The 18,889-nt window shown below is 51.8% G+C and overlaps 1 protein-coding gene across 1 annotated transcript; it reads left to right on the plus strand.

Annotated features, from left to right (window-relative positions):
- Nucleotides 1–9,415: 9,415 nt before the first annotated feature.
- On the plus strand, nt 9,416–18,232 carry CA4 (carbonic anhydrase 4). Its single transcript, XM_027034287.2, has 8 exons — nt 9,416–9,585; nt 14,141–14,194; nt 14,972–15,127; nt 15,833–15,978; nt 16,097–16,195; nt 16,453–16,519; nt 16,661–16,827; nt 17,905–18,232. Exons 1-8 carry the CDS (start codon nt 9,528–9,530, stop codon nt 18,097–18,099), a joined length of 942 nt encoding a protein of 313 aa, XP_026890088.1. The 5' UTR covers nt 9,416–9,527; the 3' UTR covers nt 18,100–18,232.
- The last annotated feature ends 657 nt before the right edge of the window (nt 18,233–18,889 follow it).

Consider the following 18,889-nt stretch of genomic DNA (forward strand, 5'->3'; position numbering starts at 1 on the left):
CCTTAACAGTCACTCACATTCCCCCCTGATACTGCCAGCCACAGGCAGTCACTAATATTTCTGTCTCTATGGATTTGCAATTTTGGACATTTCCTCTAAGTTGAATTACGTAATATGTGGTCTTTCATGAACTCTCTTTAGCTAAACATTTTCAAGTTTTATGTTGTAGCATATATTAGAATTTTCTTTTTATGACTAAATAATATTCTATTGAATGAATAGAATACCACATTTTATTTATCCACTCATCAGTTGATGGACACTGGATTATTTCCACCTTGTGGCTATTATGAATAATTCTGTTATGTACAGCCATGTGCAAGTTTTCACCTGAATATGTTTTTACTTCTCTTGGGTAAATACTTAAGAGTGGAATTTCTGGGTCATGTGGTAACTCCATGATTAACCTTTTGAGGAGCTGCCAGCAGCATTCGTGCTTCCCCACAGATCATGCTGATGGTCTCTACCCATGCCTGGTACTCTCCAGGGCCCTTTCATGCATTGTAGGGGGAGCAGAACCAGTCTAGCTCAGCCCCTCCTATCCCCTGGCCAGCATAACCAATAGTGTGACCCTGTTATTCCTCAAGTCCTTGGAAGTAAAGCATAACCATAACAGACTAGGGCTAAATTTGGGAACTGTGTTTTCTGGCTGTCTCCTGGTCACTAAAGGATCAGATTTTCTGGGGATATAAAGTGATTTCCTGAATCCATTGATGTCTTAGAAAAACTCTGACATTGTTCATTTGAAATTTCAGGAGTTTCCCAGGTGTAATCTGAAATCAGTCCCCATATCCAGGGTCGGGGGGAGGAAGCAAGTGACCTTACATATGAGGCTTATTTTGGCCAGCTGCAAGATGAGTATATCTCTGCACCAACCTGACAACATCTTAAAAGTTTACATAAAGGCCTTAACTGGGTTCAGTTACATATACAACCAAGATGGTCTCAGCAACACACTCTCTCAAGGTTCTGTCCTTGGGTAGCTTCTAGTGTGAGGAAGGCAAGCAGCTGAATGCACATTCCAAGGACAGGGGAGGAGTGAAGAACTTCCTTCTGATTGTGTCTAGCATGAGGGTTAACCAATGGTCTTCTCAACAGACATTGCCCTGCTCTACCTCACTATGTAACTTGGGACAATCTATAGCCCCATCTACAGACCTATCTGTAAAATAAATTCAGACTGCCCCTCAATCCTGAGGTTCTCCCCATCACATTATTTTCATAACAATGTCAATACATCTTGCAACTGGATAAACCTGGATTGGCACCAGCAGCTGGGTCCTGAGACAGTTATTTCACAGAGATGCTCTCAGGGCAGTTCTGAGCCACTGGCATACAGGAACCCACCTTTCTTCAGTCAGACCACCCATGCTGACCACGCTGAGTAAAGCAAGACAAGGATCATTCACTGACAAATATTTGTGTAGCTCCTAGAGTAGCACTGCTCTGGGAGAAGCCAACCTCATTCCTGACCTGACTGAGCTCAGGCCCTCAGGGTTGGGAGAGATTGATGAGGGAAGAGACAAGAGGACAACACCCAGTGACATCTGCTGTTGGAGTAGGGAGCCTGGGCCAAAAGGCCCCAGGCTAGGGAGACATCACCCAATTGGAGGTGTTGGGACATTTCAGGCCTGAAAGGATGTACAAGCTTGATCAGGAAAGGTGTTCTGGGTAGATGGAATCAGAAATACCAGGAGAATGAAACAGCTAGGAGCCAGACTGGTGCTGGGGGACTGCCAGTGGAGTGGCCATGGGCAGAGATGAGCAGGACAGTTTGGGTTAATATGAGCTCAGGAGATGAGGCTTTATGTATAGATGGAGTTTTGAGGGGGGGGTAATTTATTTTTATTTAATTTTTTGAGAGAGAGAGAGAGAGAGAGAGTGCACACAAGCTGGGGAGGGGCAGAAAGAGAGAGAAATCCCAAGCCAAGTCCACATTGTCAGCATGGAGCCCAACATGGGGCTCGAACTCATAAACTGTGAGATCATGACCTGAGCTGAACTTGGACATTTAACCAACTGAGCCACCCAGGAGCCCTGGTGGAGTTGTGTTTAACAGAAGCACTGGGCCTCATCCTGTTCCCAGGGAAAGGATGGGGGTCCTGTCCAGGGCACACCACCTGTGTTTGCCCTCCCACAACCATAAATTGCTTCCCTAAAGTGTCTCCCCTCTGCCTTTGTCCACTCATTTCCGACCTACCATTGCATTCTGACAGAGGGGCCCCATGACCAACCTGGAGGCTCTGGGGACATTGTGGCTGCTAGAAGGCCCTGGCTGGGATGCCACCTTGCTCAGAGATGTGTAATCTGAACCACACAAAGGGTTATTTTCATGTTTCCTAGAAACACTCCATAACTTCCCTCACTGTCACCAAGTCAGTGTAGTTGGATTGCTCTACCTCCCTCCCCTGAAACAGCCCTCCCATACCTCCATTTCTGCTCAGAGGTGCCCTTATCTTTTCTTTTAACGTGGGGCAGGAGGTAGAGGCTGCATACTTGGGCCTGTGGGTGCAGGAAGGAGGGTTTGTCACAACAAACACTGGTGCTAGAGTCTATACTGGAATTCCAAGTGAACAGGAAAGAGGCTCCAGGGCCATAACCAGGTCTCTGCCTTCAGCTCCTGGCTCCATGGTCCTGGAACACCAGCCTCTCCCTGTTAGATCATTTCAAGCTCCCTCCCTCCCTTCTTCCCCCTTACCTCTGACCTCTAACTCTGGCCAAATCCCCTGAGCACAGGCTCCAAGCCCCATCCAGCCCTGGGGCTTGTGGACTGGCCCAGGAGCTTGGCCCCACTGGCCCACCCTTTCGCCTTGCTTCCCAAATAGAATTCACAGTGGGGGAGTAGGGCTGTCATTGACCTTATAGAGCTCCAGCCAGCACCTCAAGGGTGCTGTCCATCTCGTGGTACTGAACTTCACGACTACTTCAGCGCCTATCAGGAGCTGCATCCCCCACTGTAACCTCCACTCAAAATCCAACCCAAACTCTAGGACATGTTCACACTGGTCCAATAACCCGCATGGATCATCCTCTGCTTCAACAGTTCAAACCATCCCTAATTTGAACTGGAAGCACGCAGGAAATCCAAGCTTCAAGTAAGCAGAACGTGACCCAGCTGAGGGCTCCACAAGGAGCTGCTGGTCCATGGGTTCTCAGAGTTACCATTTTCTGCCTCCTGGCCAGCCCTAGGAGGGTGGAGATCCAACCAAAAGACTGCACCCCACTCCTCACCCCACCCTCATCCCCATATCTGCTACAAAATGAAAATGCAGAGCACCCCATTCAAAAATTGTCAAGAATGTCAAGAGGGTGACAGCAGAAGTCCAGCCACTCTGTGACTACACAAGTCCCACACTCAGGAAGCCAGCCCTGCCCTTTTCCACCCCACATAGGTCTCATTAAACTTTAACTACATTTCAGAGTTAGCTAGGGGTTACCTACTATGGCAGCCACTTGCTTCCCACATTCCTTGGTTGCCAGAAAAGGGAGGCAGGGAAGATTAATCTAACCATCCCATATGTACCCACACATAGCTCTTACCAGAGGCAGGAGGTCAGCTATCTATGCAGCCTTGCTAAATCTCAGCTTCTATCTGCCGTTCTGACACCTCCATCCCACCCCAGGCTATGCAGAGCCAGGGCCACACCTGAATGAAGTGTCTAAGGTGGGGTACTTGCTGACACATTCTCAATTATTTTTCTCAGTTTCACTTCTGATATCTGAGAGTAGTTCAGATGATAAATGAGGTTGCACAAAGTAGTAGCATTCAGGAAGTCTCTTGGGAGGTAAAGTTCTGGGAATCAGGGGTGGACCTAAAGAGTTGTTTTCCAACTCTCTGAATCTATTTTAGTGTCATTAAATGATGCCCTTCCCACAACTGAAAAAGAAGCACCAGGGCAGGACAGACTGATACAGTTAGTGTCAAGAACTTCCAAACTGTAAAAGGTCCTGATAGGCTGGAAGCGCAGGGACAGCAGAGGGCGCCATCTCTGTGCAAACCACAGCGGGGAGGAGGCATCCACAAGCACGCACTTTTTCCTCACAGCCTCTCTACCCTGCAGATCTATAAAAGAACACCCCCACCATCACCTCACAACCCGACACACATGTTCCCTATCTTACAGGCACACTAGAGGTCAGAGAGTTAGAACTCCAGACTCAGATCCTCCAATTGGCCTCTGAGGGTCCCTTGGGGGCGGGGGTGGGGGGGGAACCTCACAAATCTTTCGCCTTGTCCTTTACTGCACCTCCAAACTATTCTCCTGAACTGATGGTAGTTCTGCTCAATGAGGAGCTGGGGGAAGGAACTGGGATGTCTGGTTTCCCTCCCAAGCCTAAGGCTCTGCTTCTCCAGTGAGATGTTCCCTGCGGTGTTATTTACAATGGGAAGTCAGCTGAGGACACAGGCTATTGTGGAACTACAAAATGACAATTGCAAAGGCTGTGAGGTAATAGGACTCATGTTTACACTGAAATGTGAAGTTTAAAAAGTAGGACACAAAGCTGTTCATTATGTCAATAGTGTTTTGCATAATGATCAAGACTGAAAGAAGATGGAAAAATTCAACATAGATTAAGGTGGCGGTGATTATTCTGTTTAAAGCTTTCTTTCTTAAAAAATATGTCAAATTGTAAAATAGCTGCCTCTGGGAGATGAGGTTATTGGTGATTTTTTCCCCATGCATCTTTCCAAATATTCTACGATGAGTGGTATTATCTGGATAATCAGAGAAAAAGAAGTACACACACACACACACACACACACAGAGTCTGTTCTCTTCATGTTGCCTCAGCATGAATTGAGGAGCGAGCATTCCCCTTTTCTCCAAGGTTGCCTTTTTCTCCCTACCTGGTTCAACCTTCATCACCCTCTTTAGAGTTTTTTCTGCTCCAAAACCAGAATGTAAATGAATACACTTGGAAAATCCAAAGCAGCTCTGATCTCAGCCTCCTGCTTGTGTGAACCTGGACTCCTGTAGCTGAGACAGTGATAGGAGAGGGGACAGCCATGGGGAGTTTTCCTGACCTCTCTGCAGGGCAGGAACAGAACATATGTCATTTCCATTGCTGGATCATTCCATGCTTTGTACTGCTATTATTATTCCAAAATGTCCAGGGCAGAAATTTCCACCAGCCCCTCTACTAAGGAGGTCCCTATCCTGCTCCATGAGAGCCTCCAACTCTTTCCCCTTCTTCCTGCTTCCCCAGGATTCTCCCTACAGACCAGAGAAACAGGGTAGGCATGAAGACAAGGGAAGAGTAACTACAGGTTTCACAGGTGCTAGCAGGAAAGGAGATTTCTTGTCTCTGCTAGAATATGGCAGAGATCCCTGTTGGGGAGTGCTGGAGAGCAGGATATTGATTAAACCTTGTCCTGCATGTGGGTTTCATCTCAACATCCAGGGACACAAACCTGGAGTCTCTGCAAACATTTCTTTGAATCATCTGCTAATCATAGAGCCCCTGAGGGTGCAGAAAGCAAGAGGAGATGGAGGCTAGGGGTCTCAATGGGAGGGAGGTGTGTGTGTTGTGGGGGAAGGGATGAAATGGCATGGAAAGAGTATGGGGAGGGGAACAGGAGACCAGGGTTCAGACCTCAGCTCTGTTTTCTCTTTGCTGGGCAACTTGGGTGAGTCACCACCCTCTCTGAGTCTCAGCTTCCTCTTTTGTAACTCAAAGAAGTTATTAAAGGTCCCTGTCCCTTTCTAGGGCCAAGCAACCCTCTCTGAAGAGGTTTCCTGACCCAGAAAATCAGGGTCTTGATATATACCCCTCATCAAAGGAAATATCAGTACAACCTTCTAACTCCAACATCTGATGCCAAATGCCCCTCCAATCCCATCTCTTGGCACCCTCACCTCTCACTTGGTGATTATCCATCCCACTCTATGCCTCTTCTCATCCTGTTCTCTCCGACTGATTTCCCTTCTCATTTTGGGTTAATACCTACTCGTCTTCTAAAACTCAGCTTGGGTCTCATCTCCTCCAGGAGGCCTTCTCCAATTCCCCACTTACTGGCTGGGTTAAGTACCACTCCCCTGGGCTCCTATAATATCAGGGGCATATTCTATTTTTGCCCCTAATGGTTAATAATTACAGCTGAGGCTTATTGAACTTTACTAAGCGCCTAGACCTCTACTAGGCTATCTACCCAGCATCACATACTTGGATCCTAACCATACCAGGTGAGGGAGTGCTGTCTTCATCTCCATTTTCCTTAACCTACTGAGCCACCCAGGTCTCCTTTCCCCATTTTCCTGATTAGGACATTGAGCCTGAGGGCTGGGGTTGGGATGTGAACCCAGAGCAATATTGCCCAAAGCCTGTTCTAAGCTTCTGCCTTATACTCTGTCTGCCCACCTTACCGCCTGAACATAGATGTGGTAGTTTTCTCTTTAGGGGTATATATTAAGCCTTCCTCTGACCTACTAACACCAGGAATGCAGTATTCTTGTTCCCTGTGCTTCCACCCCATGCCAATCAGAGTCCCAGCAAGGGCTGAATCTGAATCTCACATTCTTGAGTCCATGCAGTTGGGGCTGCAGGCTCCTTGCTCCTCAGCCTCCCTCACCCCTCCCTAGGTCCTGGGAGTCCAGGAAGAACCTTTCCTGGGCCTAGCCCAATGTCCCACCTGATGCCACATCCACACCTGCCTAGGGTCATGTTTAATTCAGGTAAAGGGACCTTCATTTAGAGGTCATGGTGACATGTGTTAATGTGCTAGCCTGGGCCAGCTTATCTCAGACTTAGGTCACAGAATTCTCACAACAACCTATGAAGAAGATAGGATATGACTTTCATTTTACAAATGAGGGAAACTGAGACTCAGATGACCTCACAGAGCAAGTGTGTCGAGCCAGAAGTGATCCCAGGGTTGTCTGCCCTCAAAGCCCTTTAGTTTTCCCACTGCCTCTGTCCTGCTCCAGGGCCATGTGAGTGAACATCCCCAGAAGATGACAACCGTGATTCATGTCTGCACCTGCCACAAGTCAATGGCTACACCCAGGAACCATGAGGCAGGTTGTGAAAGTCTGGGCTGGGCAGGTGCTGGCTCACAACTGGTTCCAATAACTGTTTATTGGCAGAGGTCAGCAGGGTAGAGATTATCATCCCCACTTTATAGATGAGGAAGTTGCAATCACAGAGGAGTAGGAAAGTTGCCCAAGGCCATCCCTCAGTTAGAGGAAGAACAGAGACCTGAATGCAGGACACTTGGGGACCCTGGGCGGAATAAGAGGAAAGAGCCTGTGCCAGGGCTGGGGCTGGTGGGCCTGGGCTGGCAGCTTTATGGGTCCTGTAAGTCACTGAGATGCGTCAGGGCCCATCCCAGCTCTAATGATCCCTGCTTGAATGAGGGCTTTGTCCTCTCCAGGGGAACAGGGCCCTGGGCCTAGACAGTGACAGGTGACTAGTTTATAGCAGGCCAGGACAGGGGTCTAGGCTGGGAGATAAGGCTGGGAATGTTAAGACTAAAAGTGGGGGGCCTCCTGACCTGTGTAACCTTGGAGAGATGACATATAGAGAAGGAGCCACACTCTGACCTCCCACATTGCAAATGTACAGCCTTTGTGGTGTCCATGATTAAAGAACATTCGTGAGGATGTGCCCAGACTTAACTTCCCCCCATTCATGCCCCATGCCTCAAACGGTACACCATACCAGGGCCTGGTTCTCCCCCCTATCTTGTTAGCCCCAGCATCCTAGGGGGCACACTCAAAAGTGTGGAGTAGGATTACCTGGGTGTAGCTCTCCCACCCACATTCTTCTCCTCTGGGAGGCCCCAATGGAATGGACTTTGAAGGGGATCAGTAGCCCCTTAACCCCACCAAAGGTTTCCAAAGTCTCTCCTGCAGTCAAGGGGCTGGCCTGGGGTCACAGGGAATCCCTGAAGTAGATTTCATTCCCAGAAATAGGGTTCCTTCTCACTCCATTCCTCAGTCCTGAAAGATATATTTTTATAGCCTCGTGGACGTAAATCCACTCCACAGAAAAGGCCCTAGGGTGTGGAATCCCTCCCCTGACTCCCATGGTCCTGGTTGCTGATTAAATTCTAAAGCAGTGTGGACAATAGAGCCCTAAGCCTGGTGTGGACGCCCCCTCTCCTCTCTGTAGGATCAAAGTTGCTCCTTGAGGCTGTGTGATCCTGGGCCAGGACGGGGGGAGTGCTGATTAGAGCCAGGACTCTAAGGAGGAAGCCCCTTTGCCTGGATAGTTCTAGGGGAGACAATCCCTCTTCAGAGGTCCCTAGCTTAGGTTCAAAGGCTGGTGGGGGCTGAGAGGTTGGCAGCGGATGGGGAAGCGACTAGACCAGAAAACAGGGGCTTCCTGTTGATGAAGGGGGCCCAGGCCCACTGCTTGATTCCCTGTCCCTCTTCCTTACCCAAGTCTGAGCCTTTCAAACTCCCACGGAAGCCTTCACCAGATGTGGGACTCACAGTACCTAGAGCCATGAAGGAATCCAGAGGCATTGCAGCAGGGGGGCCAAAGCCAGGAGAGGGAGTACCCCTCCTGAGACAAGAGGCAGCTTCCTCTCTATGGCGGCCCTCAGCCCAGTTCCTTCAAGAAAACTTTCCTTTCCCTGGCCCCCTCTGAAGATCCTGACAGACAAGTGAACTAAGGGTCCATTCAGACCCCTGTCTTTTCTCTTCCCATCTCATCTTAGGGGTTGGGGGGGCCTCAAGAGGAACCAGCCCCGTCCCTCTGACCCCATAAGTTTCTCTCTCACTGAGCCCTTGGACTCTACTTCTTAGTTCTGCCGCCTCACCGCACCCCTGCTCTGACCATCACAAAAACACACAGCAATTTAGGGGCGTCTTCGCTGTTGGAAGAAGGGTCTTTGGTCTGCTTAGAAAGTAAGTTTGGAGCAGCCTAGGAGGAAACAGAAAAGAGATGATACCCAGAGTATCAGCGACCACTGAGTGAGAAAAGCAAGCCTTCTTTCTGAGGACATCTGTTTCAACGAACACCCGTACACTTTCCTCAACTGCAGCATCCTTCGGAGGCTATGTACACCCGCCCACCCCCAACTGAAGCCCATTCCAAGGCCCCGGCGGACTGCTTCCGAGGCGAGAGGGCTGCGCAGGGGTCCAGGCCAAAACGATCAAAGGCGGGAATATGGGCGCCCACCGTTGTGTCGAGCAAGTACCTCGCGAAGTCGCCACCCTGTTCCCAAACCGGAGACCCCGTGTGGGATGGGGACAGGGGGCTATGGCGGGGAGGGCACGACCTCTGGGCAGAGAGGAGAGGAGCTGGCGGAGGAAGGGAAGAGGATTGTTCCGGGCACAAGGCACAAGGTGGCTCGGCAGGGGGTGGGAAGGCCAGGAGGGGAGCGGACGATTTCAGCGCTGGGACAGGACGCGGGGAGGAGAGGCTCCGCCAGGGGGAGGAGCTACTCTCCGCGTCCCGCTGTCGGGGCTCCCTCCCGTAGCGGCTCCGCTATAAAACCCGGTCCCGCATGATCGCGGCACCCCCGGAGGCCTCCTCGGCGCGCGCCCACCGGCTCTGCGGCGTGTTTGCTCCTGTGAGGGATGCGGCTGCTGCCTGCGCTCCTGGCCCTCGCTGCTGCCCGGCCCTTGGCCTGCGCAGGTGAACGCGTGGGCTCCCGTCCGGCCCCTCTGCGCCCCCAGCCGTAGTGCGCGCGAGACACCGGGCGCGCGTCGGGCTCGGGCTGCTTGGGCACCGCCGCGGCGACGGGGGCGAGCGGATGGGACGGGCGCGAGCCAGTGGGCGCACACGAACGGCCACGTGCGGCTGTGGAGCTGGTGTGTGCACGAGTGTGGAGGGCTGCGGGGGGCGCGCGGGGCCCTGCGGGACCTCGGTCCCGCGAGCGTGACAGTCAGTGATGAGGATGCTTCTCCCACCCGCCTCGACGCACGCAGCGGTTCTTTCCCTTTCTGGAGTTGCGTGCGCCTTTGCTCCTCAGACGGTCGCAGTCCGTCCCGCCGGGGCTCGGTGCTGAGTGGCTGTCCCTCTCCCAGAGCACGGGTGCAGATTGTGTGCGGTGGGTCCCTGGTACCCCCCTTTCCCCTCCCCCCCCCCTTTCCAAGGTATCCCGGATTCCTTGTCGCCTGAGGCTGCCTGTCCCCTTCACTTCCCCAGCCCCCAGCACTGTACTGGGAGCCTGCAGGCCAGGGACACTAGGAGACCCGAGGCCCTGGCCGAGCCGGTCTTTCCGGCCAGGGTGATTTTCATGTAAAGATTAATGTGTGTCCGAGCTCTTAATTATTCGTCTAGGTGGGAGGTGGCGGGAGTGGTGTGTTAATATTTGATAAAGAGCCGAAAGCACCTCCAGCCGCACAGGGCGCAGAGATCCGGGAGGCATCTTTTCTGCGACCCCACGGGGACGGTCTCCTTTTCAGGAAGCCCCCATCTGCCAGTCTCCAGCTTAGCTACCCCTCCGATGGTCCCCCTAGGGGTTCACCCGGCTAGACTTACTCTCCAAAGCTAGATGCTCCTCTCTTTGGAGTTCTGGAATTGAGTGGTGAGGGTGTCCTCAGGAGCAGAGGAGAGTGTGTGCCCTTTGCAAGAAAGATTTAGCTGGCCGGTTGTGTGTGTGTGTGTGTGTGTGTGTGGTGTTCCGGGGGGAGGGGGGAATGAGGGGAATCTTGCAGAAACTGTTGGCTTCTTTCTAGGAGAGGAGAAAAGAGAAAAGACAGGGTGTGAAAAAATTTCTAGGTAAAGTTGAGAGTTTGAAACCCGCTTCAGTGGGCTTAGTAGAAAAAGAAAAAAGAAACACTTTGCAATTAATTCGGTTGTTTTGTACCTGTGTGGTGGTGGGTAAATCACTTAATCTCAAATTTCTCGTTTACAATATAGGGATAGTCATTCTGACCTTAGGTGTTTTAAGGATTCAAATAAGATAATGGGTGTAAGTACTTAGTGCAGTGCCTGCGTGGCGTGTGGCAGACTCCCCCAGATGTGATGACGGTGATGGCTCTACCACTGCCTGGGACCAGCCAGCCAGGAATCTTTCTCAGCTGCCCCTTCATGCAAGCTGTGCTCTCCTTAAGTGCTGAGGCTTTTTCACTGGGAACTATCTTGGGACCTGTCTTCCTCCACCCATTTCATCCCCTTGGACATTTGAGGCTGAAGAGTGATGAGGCTGCACATCACACTCCGGACTATCTGCTGCTGTGGAAGGTGAAGGAGGGGAGAGGAACATAGACTTCTTCTGAGCCCCAGAACCCTGGCCAGGAGTTGCTGAGACTTTGCCAGGACATACTTGGGTTTTTTGCTGAGCTGGTTTCCAGGATTCCTCCTTCCCCACAGAGTGGGAGGGTAGCTTGAGCAAGGTCCATCAGAGAACTTCGGTCACCTCTAAAGAACAGAAGGGTGGTGGGCAAGTGATTGGTGATGTGGTTATGTCTATTACTGCATCCCTGGTCAGAGCAGGTCACCTAGGTAGAACTTGGAGCTTGGAGCCAAGATCTGTCTGTGGGGAGCCTCTCTTGCCCTATGGAGATGGACTGAGGCAGCAGGCTCATAATTATTTGCAAGGGCAGCCCTCTCATGAATGAATATAGGAACCTGAGCTGGTTTGCGAACCTGCCGCCTCTTGCTTGAAATCCCTCCCCTCAGCCCACGGACGTAGACCTGACCCCTGGCCTCATCAACATTATGTTTTCCTGGTTCTTGACTCCAGAAGAGAGTAGTTACAAGAGCATTCAGCCAAGCAGGGCAAAAGTCTCCATGATTAAGACAGTGGATCAGAGGTCACCATTCCAAAACCAGGAGCTGTAGCCAGAGTCAGGGGAACAGCAAATTCCTAAGAAAGGCTCAGTGTGAATCAGATGGGCCCTGGGGAGGCTGAGAGGGGGTTCTGCCCTTCAGGACTCTGACGTAAGCAAGGCTTCCCCTGGAATGACTTCCCCTTGGGCCTCCCAGTCAAACTTGGAAGCCCCTTCTGCCTTCAGGACCTTTGAGAGGGGAAGACATAGGAGAATTTTTTTTTAATTTTTTAATGTTTATTTATTTTTGAGAGAGAGAGAAAGAGAGAGTGCAAGTGGGGGAAGGGTAGAGAGAGAGGGAGACACAGAATCCTATACAGGCTCCAGCCTCTGAGCTGTCAGCACAGATCCCGATGCAGGGCTCAAACTCATGAGCAATGAAATCATGACCTGAGCCAAAGTTGGATGCTTAAGCAACTGAGCCACCCAGGTGCCCCAAGACATAGGATAATTATAACAAGGAGCCTTCCATGGGTGTGAATGACCTTCCATGTTATTCAGTGTCTGCTCGGACACTGACCAAAGTCCTGGGTGTTTGGTAACAGTTCGTTCTGAGGGAGAATGGAGGGCTCAGAAAAGTTCATGTAATTCTCCTGCAGAGATTGAGCAAGAGGCAGAGCCAGGACTGAGGCCAGGTGAACAGGCTCCAACGTCAGAGCTCTATCCACCTGCAGAGATTGGCCTGGGTGGGAAGTGGCCACAGCCCCTTGCAGAGTTGACCCGCATGGGGATTCCTCAGATGCAGCAATTTCTGGGAACAGCAGAGCCCAGTCCAGGGCAGGGGACAGATTGTTGTGGGGAAGACACTGCAGGGACTGTCAGACTCTGAATGAGGCTGAGCCAGCTTTGACCCGGAGTTGGGAAACTCAAAAACCCTAGGTGACTCTGAAGGGCCTGGAGTGAGAAAGTGCCCTGTTTTCTGTGGATGCTCTCTCCTGGCCTGGAGCCCCTCCTTCCTTCCCCTACCAAGAACTTGACCTCCTACTGGCTCCCTCCTCACCACATCCCCATTCCAGGGACTCCAGAGGAGGTGGGGTGGAGGGAGGCAGCCTGGCAGGAAGGGGGAGAAATGCTCAGAGACCTTAGCTCAGCTGAGTGGGAAGCTGTGCTTTTCTTAGGAATTTTCTCATCCCTGAGTTCTTTCCAGCTCACTTCATTTGTCTCCTCTCTGCCCAGCCTTTGGCCATCTGTGCACTGATGTGAGGCCAGAGGGAGGGAGGCCAGGGAAGGGAAGGATCCATTAGGGAGTTTACTATGTTCTAGGTTGCCTGGAATACTCTACTATCTCTCATTTAATCCTCCCACAGCCCAGTGAGGTGGATGGTATTAGCTCCACTTGACAGATGATAAAACTGAGGCTCAGAGAGATTAGGTGACTTGCCGCTAAACCTGCAGTGCCCATGTGGCCCAGCCAGGATTCCAGCTCTGGATCAAATGTTTTGTCCATCCTGCTGCTTCAGCCTTTTTTTTTTTTTTTTTTTTGTAATCAATAGACTATACTTATAGAGCAGTTTTAGGTTTACAGAAAAACTGAGCAGAAAGCACAAAGGGTGTCCCCTCTGCCCTTGCAGTTTCCCCCGATGGTAACATCTTGCATTTAGTGTAGTAGGTTTGTAGCGCTGCCTCTTTTCAGAGATGCTGGTTCTACTGCCCTGAACCAGAGCTGGGATTAGAACCTGAATCTGGCCCCATGAACCAGGATTGTGAGGTAATGGGACAGGGGAAAAAGCCTGACTGCCTTTCCCGATGGGTTGTGAGAGTTTAGCCCAGAATGGGTCTTAATAACACAAGAGGGTGTGTGTTCCAGGGAGGGGCTAGTCTAATCTCCTCCATCATCCGGATCAACTCTGGGAAGGCGGCCAGGCTGAACCTGGCTCTATTGTCCCAGGAAGGGAGACTGGGCTAATTCTTCTCCTGTGCTCTTGCCAGAACCGCCCTTCCAGGTTTAGGGTGGGAGATGCAAGGGAGGAGGGGGCTGAAAGCAATTGGAAGAGAGTGTGGAGACCAAGCCCGGGGTAGAGCTGGTAGCCTCAGAAGGCCCCCCTAAGGTCCCTCAAGGGTGACTTTTTTGCCTGAGGAGTAGTGCCCCGGGCATGATGTGCTGTGGGTCAGGACACCTGGGGCCTGGCTGATTGTACTGCCTCCGCCCCATCCCTATATTTTCTTTAGCCTCCTTCCTTTGGGCCCTCTGTCTGAGACTCCAGGAATGCTCCATCCCAACCCAAGGGGGTCTCTGACTCCATGGATATTCCTAGCCTCTGACCCACCATGTACGTGCACATGTGCGTGCGCACACACAAACACACACAGAGACAGTGTTGCTTGTGCATACACAGCTCAAGTGCATTCCTAGAGACATATGTGTGCACAAATACATTGACACAGACTTCATATCCTTCCTCTGCCTATTCCAGATTCACACTGGTGCTACGACATTCAAGCCAAGGCCTCCAACTATGCTTGCTTGGGTAAGTATAGCGCGTCTTACTGACAGGCCTTTCTGTGTGGTGGGGACTGCCCAAGTCAAAATGAAGACCCAGGGAGGGTGGGAAGGATAAGGGTAATGATGGCTCCTTAGTCAGATATCAGTTCTTCATACACACACACACACACACACACAGTCCTGGTCCTGAGGAGACAGGGAATGTAGAGTGACCTGAATCGTCCCTGGCATCTCCTGTCACTATCAACAAGAGGATGTCTTCTATCGAATAAATCAGCAGTAGCATCAGATGTAGAGATACATTTTGCTCTTTTTTTTTTTTTTAAGTAGGCTCCATGTCCAGTGTAGGGCTTGAACTCATAACCCTGAGATCTAGAGTCACATGTTCCACCGACTAAGCCAGCCAGGTGCCCCACATTTTGCTCATATAACAAAAGGAAGAGTTCGGTCTGTTCCAGTGACACCTCTTTGGGTGGACCTGGGAAGTTGTCCTTTGCATTTTTTCCCCCAAATTTGATCCATGTCCCCACAGTCTGCTTTCCTCTGGTCTGTACTGTGTTTCAGTGACTGGTGCTGCCCCATTCCCAAGCCTCTATCAACTGGCTACAGGGAATCAGCCTCCTCCAGGTCTGCTTCCCTGCCTCTTAGTCCTCAGATAATGCTTAACATTAGTTAGGCTTTCCTAAGCCCCCTTCCAGGGCACTCCTCTCCACAGCTTCCAAGCACCTTCCCATTCCCCTCCTTGAACTTGAGGAGGTGCTATGTGCCCCTGACTCTCAGCCCACCCTCTCTCCCTGCTCAGGGCCTAGCCAATGGGGTGGAGACTGCAGGAAGAACCGCCAGTCCCCCATCAACATTGTCACTACCGAGGCACAGGTAGACCCAAACCTGGGACTCTTCTCCTTCTCTGGCTATGACAAGAAGCAAAAGTGGAAAGTCCAAAACAATGGGCATTCAGGTGGGTCTCAGGCAGATGGGATAGGGGACCTGGGCAGGCATGGGCACCTGGTCCGGGGACCCTTGAGTTCCAGAAGACTTGGATGGGTGGGCTTCTCCAGGGATGACTAGGTGCAGGTCCACCTTTGCTGAGGAAGGACTGCAAAGCCTAGCAGTGGGAGGGTAGGGGGAAACAGGAAGGGCCTTAGAAAGGAGGGAACACTTCATAGTATTTTCAGTACTTTAATCAGACCGGTCTGCTATGGGAGAAGGGCAGCATTCTAGGAAGAAGGAACAACATGTGCAGAGGCACAGAGGTATGGAGCAGCTTGGGGTGCTCAGGGAACTATGTGTGGCTCCGTGTGCCTGGTGGACAGAGAGCAAAGGTAGGAGGAATCAAAGTCCATCCAGGGTTGGCCAAACTGAGCCCAGGGGCAGGTGACCCAGGGCTGAGAACTGTAGACATTGTCTTGAGGACACCAGGGCACCAGGGAGAGGGCTGAATTGCATGTTTGGGATGTGCAGAGGGAGAGGCAGGCAAAGAGGCCAATAAGAGGCCAGAAAAAAACCTGGGCCGTGTCACCTGTCCCATTCCATCCTATTTCCACAGGCCCAGGCATGTAGCCTATGAAGGGTCGGAGGTAGGAGAGAAGGTTCTGCCTAGGTGGAATTGGGACGGGCTAGAGGAGGTGGGTGTAAGGACTCTGTCCCCTCTTGTGCCCTCCAGTGATGGTATTGCTGGAGGATGAGGCCTCGGTCACTGGAGGAGGATTGGCTGCCCGCTACCAAGCCAAGCAGATGCATCTGCACTGGTCAGAGGAGTTGGATAAGGGCTCAGAACACACCCTCAATGGGGTTCGCTATGCCATGGAGGTGAGTGCCCTTTCCTGTGTTGACACTTTTGTTGGGCTCTGGGTGGACCTGCCTGTGGCAAGAAAGGTGTTCCAGCCGCCTCACAGGCTCTCTCCCCATTCCTCTCACTCCCCACCAGATGCACATAGTACATGAGAAAGAGAAGGGGACATCAAGGAGCGAGAAAGAGGCCCAGGATCCCAAAGATGAGATTGCAGTGCTGGCCTTCTTGGTGGAGGTGGGGCCCTCATCTGCCAGGGTCTGAGAGGCTCCTTCTTGGATCCAGAGATCTGCAAGGCAGGAGGGGACTGGGGGGATCCAGACTTCCCCTCTGTTTCTCAGTTACTTCTCTGCCCCCAGGTGGGGAGCCCAGAGCCTCTCAGGGCCTCAGTCCCAGAAGCTGCCTGCCCTCCCCACCACAGTCCAGAAGAATGGGCTGGTGGTCACCCCGGCTCTCCACATGTCCCTGTCAAGCCCCCTTCTGTTCTGTTCCAGGCCGGATCTGAGAAAAATGATGGCTTCCAGCCTTTGGTGGAGGCGCTGTCTTATGTCCCCAGACCCAGTGAGTGGCTGGGGGTGAAGGGAAGAGAGGAGACTTCTTCCTACAAAGGAAGAGCTAGGGTGATGCAGTGGCCTGGGCTCTCAGGGATCCCCTGCTTCTCCCACCAACTGACAGTATCCTCTGTTTCTGCCTCTGCCCCAGAGATGAACACCACAATGAATGACAGCATCAGCCTGTTAGACCTGCTCCCCAAGAAGGAGACACTGAGGCACTACTTCCGCTACCTGGGCTCACTTACCACTCCAGGCTGCGAGGAAAAGGTTGTCTGGACTGTGTTCCAGGAGCGCATTCAGCTCCACAAGGACCAGGTACCTAGGACCCAGCCAAGGGTGTGGCCCCCCACTGCCCAGTTCCCCACACCATTCCTCTGGATCCCCACAGAGGCACCCTGGACTGGGGTGGGGATGGGTCACTCCAGGGAGCTGCCAAGGGTGTGGCCCCCCACTGCCCAGTTCCCCACAACCATTCCTCTGGATCCCCACAGAGGCACCCTGGACTGGGGTGGGGATGGGTCACCAGGGAATCCATAGACATTCCTTGGGGCGGACAAGACAGGTCTGGCCTATCCCATCCCTAGTTTGAGGGCTGGAGGGGAGGCTATGGCAGAGGAGGTCAGAAAAGGCTCCCATGCTGCCCGCTGTAAGTAGGTGGGAGTTGTCCAGCTGAAGGCAGGGAACCAATGTCCTGAGGAGAGGGGTCAACATGGGGGAGGGTCCAAGGCTGGCCAGGAGCAGCTGAGAGAAGGTCAGGATAGCCACAGTAGGAACAAGTCCATTCATTCAACAAATGGTGCTCGAATCCTTATAACACACTAAGCTCTAGGGATAGAGCAGTGAACCAAAGGGCCCAAATCCCTGCTCTAATGATACTTGCATTGCAGAACAGTGGTTCTCAAAGAGTGGTCCCTGGACCAGTGGCATCAACATCATCTGGGAACTTGCTTGACATTCGAATTCTTGGGCCTCACCCCAGTCCTACCGAATCAGAAACTGTGTGGGCGGGGCCTGGCAAAGTGGGGCCCAGCAAGCATCCCCCCTTCCTCGCCCCCAGCTGTGATACTACTGCACACTGAAATCTGAGAACCACTGTTCTATAGTAGCAGTGATAATACAGCAGTGATCAGTGACTGTGGGGCTGCAAAACTGTGAGCTGTATGTCCTTAGCTTCCCAGCTAAGTGAAGCTAATAGGAACTAAGCCCCCACCAGTGCCAAGTAGTCTATATCCCCTTTTTCTTTTCATCTGCACAAAACCCTGAGAGTTAGAGATTCTGAGCCTCCTTATTAGTGAGGGCTCAGAGAAGCAAGGTTACTGGCCTGGGGTCACACAGCAGGAAATGTAGCTATGCTTGCTTCCTGCTTCCTGCTGAGCCCTGCCCCTTCCACAGATCGCTGCGTTCTCCACGAAGCTCTACTACGACTCGGAGCAGAAACTGAAAATGACAGATAATGTCAGGCCACTGCAGCGCCAGGGACAGCGCCTGGTGTTCAAGTCTCAGGCCCCAGGACAGCTGCTGCCCTTACCCTTGCCAACCCTGCTGGTCCCCATGCTCACCTGTCTGTTGGCTGGCTTCCTCGCATGATAGCTCACTTCTGGACACTTGACCTCTGCTCTCATCCCATAGAGGCTTGGGGCCTCCATTCCTCAGGCTTCCTAGCTTGGATTTTGATGATGATTAAACAGATATATTTTTGGAGAAGCCTTTCTCAGGTCTATTTTTAGTTTCCATGACTGTCTCTGTTCTGTTCCCTTCAACCCACCGCCATTCCAGGGTAGGAGCCTTAAGGCCTGGATATTTCTTCTACGCAAGGACCATGGGGCATCTCCTCCTACCTTTTGCCCCCCTCCCACCTTTTTTAAACTCTCTGTCTGCATCCCATTTGGAGAGATGCAAAGATAGCTCTGAGTTCCAACACAGCGAAAGCCAGAAAAGTTCTGGAACCTGGGTGGCTCAGTTGGTTACACTTTTGACTCTTGATTTCGGCTCAGGTCATGATCTCACAGTTTGTGAGATCAAGCAAGCCCTGTGTCAGGCTCTACGCTGACAGCGTGGAGGCTGCTTGGGATTCTCTCTGTCCCTCTTTCTGCCTCTCCCCCTCCTCCATCTCCTGCTCTCTCTTAAAATAAATAAATAAACTTTTAAAAAGAAAAGAAAAGAAAGAAAAGAAAACCAGAGAAGTTCCAATCCAGCCTCTTCATTGTATAATGGGGGAAGCTGAGGCTCAGAAAGGAGAGGATAATACATGGAGGCCACAGAGGGGGCTCTGGCAGAAGTGGCTCAGGATCCAGCCTAGCACTTTCTTCTCTGTACTAGGGGTGGAGAGTGCAGGTTGTGTGTGGTACAGCCTAGGCAAGGTAGGTGAGAGGGGGTT

Source organism: Acinonyx jubatus, chromosome E1 (assembly GCF_027475565.1).
Source record: "Acinonyx jubatus isolate Ajub_Pintada_27869175 chromosome E1, VMU_Ajub_asm_v1.0, whole genome shotgun sequence".
Lineage (NCBI taxonomy): Eukaryota > Metazoa > Chordata > Mammalia > Carnivora > Felidae > Acinonyx > Acinonyx jubatus.